Source organism: Hibiscus syriacus, unplaced genomic scaffold (genome assembly GCF_006381635.1).
Source record: "Hibiscus syriacus cultivar Baekdansim isolate YM2019G1 unplaced genomic scaffold, ASM638163v2 tig00002655_pilon, whole genome shotgun sequence".
Lineage (NCBI taxonomy): Eukaryota > Viridiplantae > Streptophyta > Magnoliopsida > Malvales > Malvaceae > Hibiscus > Hibiscus syriacus.
This window is the reverse complement of record NW_024061938.1, coordinates 30,845-39,524: the sequence shown is the minus strand read 5'-3', so window position 1 is coordinate 39,524 and position 8,680 is coordinate 30,845. Positions and strand designations below refer to the sequence as shown.

Sequence of the window (8,680 nt, the reverse complement as noted above, 5' to 3'; positions counted from 1 at the left end):
TATCAAAATAACGTATATTTTCTTACGTAACATTGAAAAAATATTGAAGAACCAAAATAGATAAAATGTGTCCAAGAGAACCATGTGTGTTCGTACTGGTATTTTTTTTATTGAATTCGTATTAATGATTAACATTAAACGTTCATATTCTTTATATTTAAACTCGGTTCCTCAAATATTCTAATTATTATTTTTTACCGTGGTAGTCACTTGTTTCATATAAATATTATTTAATATTTTTAAGCTGCTATTTGGATAAAGTAGCCTCACTTCCAGGACTTTTATGAAGCTTTCTGATATTAAAAGGGCAGAAGCTTATGAAAAGCATAGTAAAAAAAATACCGAGTTTGAGAGAGATAAACAGCTGTATTTTCATGGGAAGTGATAAATTCCCAGGCGTCTTCAAATACATTGAGAATTTACCGTATCTTATTTTTCTTTCTTTCTTTCTTCTAAAATTAGTAGTGGGGTCCTCTTAGTTCTCTCTGTAATGACAGCCTAATCAACAGCCTGGAAAAGTTGGGTTATATGCACTGCCAAAGCAGCTTGCACTTTCGTTTTTCTTAAAGGGTTCTTAATATTTTCTTGGTGGCATTCACATTTTCTCAGCTGAGAATTCTTTGTCGAGAAAACCCAAAAGCACTTCGAACTCAAAAAACTCATTCCAGGGAATAGTTGCTTGTTTCCCATTTGTGAGGTAAGGGCATTGATGAAGTTTTGATCTTTGAAGTAAAGTTTATGTATTTACATTGTGTTGTAATGTTAATTAGATCTGAGTCTTGGGAAGACATGAACTTTGAGGGGTTGGAATTGAATCACTGGGATTTTTAGGATTTCTTTTTTTTTTTGCGTTAATTCTTTTGTAGTTTTGTGGGGTTTTCTTTTGAATCTTAGTTTACTTGGTTTCAAGCAGTGTTTTGATTATTTGTCGAGTTGGGAGCTTGGGAATTGAAATTGTATTAGGCATTTGAATTATTGTAAAAGTTGAAGATGAAAATAGGGTATTTGGTGCCTCTGGTTTTAGCTGTTGTGTTGTTCGAGTTTCCGGATTATCGAATACAGGCCGCATTCGCGCCTGCCGATAACTACTTGATTGTTTGTGGTTCTTCAAAAGATGTCACATTCCAAGGTAGAACTTATGTTCCTGATTCAGGCCATTCTTCTCTTTCCTTGAAGAGTGGAAGTTCTTTTGTTGCTGGTTCTAATGCCAGTGTTCCGTCTCCGATATATCAATCTGCTCGAATCTTCTCAGGCATTGCTTCTTACAAGTTCGATATCAAGAAAGAAGGCCGGCATTGGGTCCGGCTCTACTTTCATCCTCTTTTGAAATCTGGCCAGGACTTGACATCTGCTCCGATAACGGTTGTCACTGACGATATTGTGCTCTTGAACAACTTCACTTTCAAGAACTATAACGGTTCTTTTTTGTTCAAGGAGTACGCAATCAATGTGACTTCAGATACCTTGACTCTTACCTTCATTCCTTTGAACAATTCGGTTTCGTTCGTTAATGCGATCGAAGTTGTCTCCATCCCGGATGCAGTCCTGCCTGACCAGGCATTAGCTTTGAATCCATCTGCTCCTGTTAGTGGTATTTCGGAATTCGCCATGGAGACTGTTTATCGGTTAAACATGGGAGGGCCATTGATCACTTCTCAGAATGATACGCTCGGAAGAACATGGGAGAATGATGTGAAATATCTCCACGTAAACAGTTCTGCTCTGAATGTTTCAGTCAATCCAGCTTCTATCAAATATACGGCTTCCGTTACTCCGGAAACGGCACCAAATTGGGTCTATGCCACGGCTGAAGTCATGGGTGATGCAAATGTTCCCAGCATGACCTTCAATGTAACTTGGGTCTTCCAGGTTGATCCCAACTTCAGGTATTTGGTTCGGGTCCATTTTTGTGATATCACAAGTTCATCACTCAACACTTTGGTTTTCAACCTATACATAAATGACGACAATGCTCTTGCAAGTCTCGATCTATCCACATTGACTGGTGACCTAAAAGTGCCGTACTTTAGGGACTTTATCTTCAATTCTTCGGTGGAATCTGATACTTTGACTGTTAGTATCGGTCCAGATACTATGGCGGACATCACTAATGCGACTATGAACGGATTGGAGATCATGAAAATCAGCAATGATGCTGGAAGCCTGGATGGGATTTCTTCTGTTAAGAATCTACTTCCTAAATCATCCTCGAAGAAAAACAAGATAGGGATAATAATCGGTTGTCTTGTTGGAGCGGTAGCTGCAGTGGCATTAATCGGATTTTGCTATTGTTGTCTGGTTGCAAGGAAATCGAAAGCTACTGAACAAGGACATTCATGGTTACCTTTGCCCTTATACGGAAACTCTCTGACCATGACCAAAAATTCCACTACATCGCAGAAGAGTGGAACAGCAAGCTGCATCTCGTTGGCTTCCACGAATCTGGGGCGGTTGTTCTCCTTCCAAGAAATCCTTGATGCTACCAACAAGTTTGACGAGAGCCTACTTCTTGGAGTCGGTGGTTTCGGAAGGGTCTACACCGGAACCCTTGAAGATGGGACTACAGTTGCTGTCAAAAGAGGTAATCCCAGATCTGAACAAGGTCTTGCTGAATTCCGCACTGAAATTGAAATGCTTTCTAAACTTCGCCACCGCCACCTTGTCTCACTTATTGGGTATTGTGACGAAAGATCGGAAATGATTCTTGTTTACGAGTATATGGCTAATGGACCGCTTAGAAGTCATCTTTACGGAACAAATCTACCTCCTCTATCGTGGAAGCAACGGCTTGAAATATGCATTGGGGCTGCTAGGGGACTTCATTATCTCCACACCGGTGCAGCCCAAAGCATTATTCACCGTGATGTGAAGACGACAAACATTCTCTTGGATGAGAATTTTGTAGCCAAAGTGGCGGATTTCGGTCTTTCGAAAACCGGTCCAGCTTTAGATCAGACACATGTGAGTACCGCTGTTAAGGGTAGCTTTGGTTACCTTGATCCAGAATATTTCCGAAGGCAGCAGCTCACGGAGAAGTCCGATGTGTATTCGTTTGGAGTGGTTTTGATGGAAGTTCTCTGCACTAGGCCGGCTTTAAATCCTGTTCTCCCAAGAGAACAAGTTAATATCGCGGAATGGGCAATGACTTGGCAGAAGAAAGGCATGTTGGATCAAATCATGGACTCTAACCTGTCGGGGAAAGTCAATCCAGCTTCCCTCAAAAAGTACGGAGAGACAGCTGAAAAGTGCCTAGCCGAGTATGGTGTTGACAGGCCATCAATGGGAGATGTATTATGGAACCTCGAATATGCTCTTCAGCTGGAGGAGACTTCATCAGAGCTGATGGAACCCGATGATAACAGTACGAACCATATACCTGCCATTCAGTTGACACCACTTGAGCCATTCGATAACAGTGTAAGCATGCTTGATGGTAATTCCGGCACTGATGATGATGCTGAAGATGCTGCCACCAGTGCAGTATTTTCACAACTCGTAAATCCTCGGGGAAGATAGATGACAATCAGTCCTTGGTGATTTTAGTACGATGGACATCCTGCTAAAAAACAATACTTGGAATTCCAAGAGATTGAACTAAGGTTTTTTTTTTCCGCCATACAATTATTCTGTTTTTTTTCCTGAAACTTTTATCCATGATAAATTTAGTTTGTAATATAGTTGAGTGATGGCTACCAACTAATCCATCCAAAACTCCTATGCAATGTACCATAAATATTCCATCATTGTTGATTTATTCAGGTTATGATTACATAGTTACCTAATAATGAATATCTTATTTGTCGGTTGTTCGTTGCATGAGTTAACTTTGCTTGATGAACTACTACACTTGGATTTGATCATTTTCAGAGGAATGCAAAATGGAACATATCATTAGACTGCAAGGAAACTTGCCATTGTCATTTCTTAAGAACAAGAACTAAGTCGTTTTTTGAGCATATCACAGACCATGATTTATCTCCTACAAACTATTCCACTCCCACTAGAGGCTCCACTGGTGCAGTCTAGAGTGCCAAAGTCAATCGGTGATGAATCTCTGTGGTCGGATGCTCCGGCTTGAGAGAATATACAGGAATAACAATTTGCAGCAAGGAGTGAAGAGGTTCGGTATTTGTCTTCCCCTCCGACCACTGGCATTGCGATGCCTGACTTTGTAGGGTTCACAAAATCTGGCTGATAAGTCCTGCCAAGTACCCCTTCAACTTTAGAAGATAAACCATAGAATTTGAATTGCAGCTCCAAGTGAGCAAAACAGTTGTCGGAGGGTATTTGGTAATAATGGATCCCATCATCTTCCCTGGTCATGGGCACCGCATTGACTGAAATCTCAGCAACATCAGGTAAAGTCACTAAGACGCTATTTCTGTCAGATGTTCTCTCTACTGTAAGGTCACTTTCTGGGGATTGCCACGACGATAGATGGCCTTCTGGTAGAACAATATCGTTACCATTGTATGAGAACTTGAGATGATCAGATTCCTCATCCCAAGTTGCTGCATGTTTGGCCTCAAGAGAGAAGGTTTCGGAGCCGAAGAGGAGACCAATTGCTTGAATCCAAGTATAGTCTCTGCTTCGGCCTGCCGGCCTAAGTCTAATGAACCTGGCATTGATTTGGAGATTGGGATCCGATACCAAACTGAAATGCTCGTTGCTCTTCCCATGGAAATAAAATACGACGACGTCGCCACCGATGAATCTGGGGTCAAAGCATGCTGCACCTGGGGCATGGCAGTTCGGCTTCTTATCTGTCAACGTGAAATGATTAGAGTGATTCTGTTTCTAACTTTTGCATTCAGCTTTGCATATGGGGGAGTCACAGTTAACATTAGCAAACTTTGGCCTTCAGATGTGATGGATTCGACGACGGGCATTGAGGAGGGCATTTCATGATCTTGAGAAAGCAAGGACTGCGACGCAAAAAGCAACTCTTACGTTCTGCAGCCGCGTGATTCTGCAGCAGGGCTGATATGAAGAACAGAAAACAATCAATGAGGAAGTATTGCCAAAGATCTTCATTTTGTGTTAAATGAGGCCTATGCTCCAACTTCAAGAGATTTATGATCTCTTCTGTGAATCTTTACTTATTGAAGAATTTAACAACTTCTGAAGGAAGAACAAGGCCTCATTGGAGTAATGCTTCGGAATTCGTGTTTGTGATTTAAAATTTGGCTGCTAACGATCTCCTAGATTGCTCTATGATGAGTTCACTGTTAAGTGATCTTAGATCAAGTTTTTGGTCAAACGTCAGCCCAAAGGTAAAATAAGATAATGACTAGTTGCTCTTGGTGGAGTGAGAATAGGATTCCCCAGTGCTTGAATTCAAATGAAGTCCCGGGCTCGGCCAGCGGGCGGTGGTCGATGCAGCCGTTGGTTCGTAGACAGATATCATAAACCAAGTTGAAATGTTCATTGCTTTCTCCATGGAAGTATAAACTTATAATACATTGTGATTCTGGCAGATGAATAGAGGATTATATAGCATGCTGATCCAGACCAAGTTGATATACTTTGGTTGGGAGACCGAGTTGAATTGAACCAATTTAAAAGCTGAAAACATAGTTGATTTTTTTTTTTTATAAATAGGCATAATGGCAATTCGAGCCCTCAAATTTACACTTTTTATCAATATAGTCCTTATTCTTTTCTTTAGATAAATTTGGGTCTGGCTCTTTTTTTAAAAGTCAACTTGGTGAGATTTTAATGAAAATGATAACTGGGTCGTTAAATTTTCATGACAAATTAAAATGAAAAAAAAATCCTCCACCAGTTGTATTATAATGCGTCATATCATCCCATAGCTTCCAAAACAATCGTCAAATCCATATATTTGAAAGTTGATAACCGTAATCTATGCTTGCCAGATAATATCACCACACTTACAAGGACACGTGCATTTCAAGCAAGCAACTTGTTCATCATCTCACTGTACATGTGGAGACGGAATTAATGTTAAATATCAGATAGAGCCGACATATAATCATGCTTATCTTAACGTCGTTTCTTACTTAAGGTTTAAGATTTTGGGGTTTAGGGTTTTAAAATTTTGATAATAAAATAACACATATATCGTGGAAGAACATAAGGTTTTTAATCTTGAGGTCGTGGGATCGAGTCTTACGGAGGACATTTCATAATTCGGAGGTCTTCTACGGAAGTTGCTCTCAACCTGATGTTGGGGGTAACCTACTATCTTATCTCTCCCTTACCTCATTATATATGGGAACAAGGGACAGCTATATAAACTGGGAAGATGTAGATGGCAATCCTTGAACGGAACAAACATATGAACATTTAGTAAGTTAAAGTCAAGGGTGCTCTCATTGCATGTGAGAAAAAAAAATTGTTTGCTTCCGTATCTTCCCAGTTAAGCATATTTTTTGTTATTTAAGATAAATATCATTTACTTTAAATTAATTAATTAAGCTTAATATCTTCAAAATTTTAAATCCCGAGTATCGAAACGTCTGAGTTGATTGAAGACGTGTTAAATATAATATTCTGAATATTATTTATTTGTTGTTTTTTTGTAAAACTAAAAATATTACAAATATAATAATATTAATTAAAATGCCAGCTCACGATTAGTGGATCCTAATGGGTAAACGATGTAGGTATGAAAAGAGAAAAACAAAATAAGACAAGCACGCGTTAACTGTTAAATGTTAATGTCGGGGAGACGTACACTACTCCACCGTTCAATATTTTAATTCTTTATACATAATTATTCTGTTAAATTAATTTTTATAAATATATTTTTACCTAAAATATTTTACATTTATATTATAATGTTATAAATGTGGAAAATTTAATATCAAAGGATCATTAGACGGATCTATTCGTTACTCGTTGAAACTGTTAAAACTGTCCAATTAAATTACTTATTTTACTATATATATATATGAGATGTTAAATTTTGTACTATGTATGAACCAAAGTACTTCAACAGTTAAAAGGATTGTTATTTTGTTGTCTCCCTCGACTATTAAAAGTTACAAGATGGTAACTTAATTATTCATTATGTAAACACGTCCTTTTTCGTTAAACAAATTGAAGGTCATATGAGCTAAACGTTAATATGATGACTGAAATATGATAGTTTTTTGAGATTTTGGGATAATATTTTATCATATCACAGTTAATAGTCGGGTGATCATTTTGTAACTTTTAATAATTGAAAAACTCAACAAAGCAACACTCCATAGTCAAATGATCAATTTATAATTTTTAATAATTGAATGACTTGATAAAATAATATCTTACAGTCGGTGACCATTTGTATACTATACCCTAAAAAACTTGTAAGTATCAAGGTGAAAACATGGTCGGCAAAAGGATCGCACCTCACAAAATGAAACCGCACATGATGGTAGTCCCATTTCCCCAGTTGACCCACCATCCAAAACTGCCGAAAACTATAGGATCCCATCCTTTCTAATTATTGATTAATCCTCACTAATCCTAATTTAACCATTAAATATATTATTTTGTTTCGAAAACGGAACTCCTTGTCTTGCTTCGGCAGATTATCTCGAGTAAAGCCTTGATTCAATGATTTGTTTCAAGATAAGGATGGATTGGGTGGCACCTTCTATTGTTGGGCAATTCTGGGCATACAAATTGGGAAATATGAAACTGCAACATATGTTTGGTTTCTGTTGGATTCTTTTACAACCCAAACTGGTTTTTGAGACACTTTTGTGTTTAGTTTACCCAATTTGATGTTTGCAATTTCAAGTTTGTCGTTCACGTTTGATGTCGATGCTTTTGGCTTTATTATTTTATTGGCTCCATGCTTATTAACTAAAATATCGGGTCTAATGAATCCGTTTATTCAAAATATTTTAATTATTTTATCGACAATTAGCTTATTTAATGAGACAATATCTGAATCTTTTAAACAATGTCAAAATTCGAATCATTACGATTACGAATAGAGTAAAATGAGTTGGGAGGATCACCTTTACCTCTACAGTATCTGATTCAAATTAGTTAATTGTACAATTATAATAATTTAAATTCTTCTTATATAAACTTGAAAAGATAAAAAGATCAAATTTAAAATTGAAGTAGGGTACTTGATGGGACGATAGTCCTCTTAAAATTTTAAGTTTTAACATATATTTAAATATTTTTTTAAATTTTTGTCTTCATAAACTTCTAAAATTTTATAAATTTATCTCTAAATATACCACCCTTCGTCAATCCCTATTTGTATTAATATAATTCATTTAACCTAAATTCATATCTTAATTGAAATTTTAAATTAACCTATATAAATTATTTTTAAGAGAAGAGAATAAATTATGTATTACAGACGGAATTTATGTACTACGATAAAATTGATTGAAATAAAAACGAAAAAAATGCATAAATAGAGAAAGAAAAAATAACAAATATAACAAATACGTCGATTGTAAGCTAAATGTGTACAGTGCCACGTTGAAAATAATGCCCATGTCACCGCCTGCCAACGTGTCGCCTCTCACAACCGTAATTCCTCGTCCCCGCAACAACCCCAATCCGACGGCCAATATTCCATCACGAAATCTTAACCGGTTCCGTTTCTCCTGTATAAATACCTTCCACCACCTTTAAATTTCAATCTCCTTCACTTCTTCCAAAATTGTTAGTATTATTTTCTCACCTCATTTTCCCGAGAAAA

General features: G+C 37.2%; 1 protein-coding gene and 1 pseudogene across 1 annotated transcript; one reads left to right on the top strand and one right to left on the bottom strand.

Moving 5' to 3' along the window:
* The first annotated feature begins 393 nt into the window (after positions 1 to 393).
* LOC120148158 (receptor-like protein kinase THESEUS 1) lies at positions 394 to 3,782 on the top strand. The gene has a single exon (XM_039161337.1). The coding sequence runs from the start codon at positions 991 to 993 to the stop codon at positions 3,514 to 3,516; it is 2,526 nt and encodes an 841-aa protein (XP_039017268.1). The 5' UTR covers positions 394 to 990; the 3' UTR covers positions 3,517 to 3,782.
* Positions 3,783 to 3,860: 78 nt separating this feature from the next.
* Positions 3,861 to 8,667, bottom strand: LOC120147764 (annotated as a pseudogene).
* Between the last annotated feature and the right edge of the window lie 13 nt (positions 8,668 to 8,680).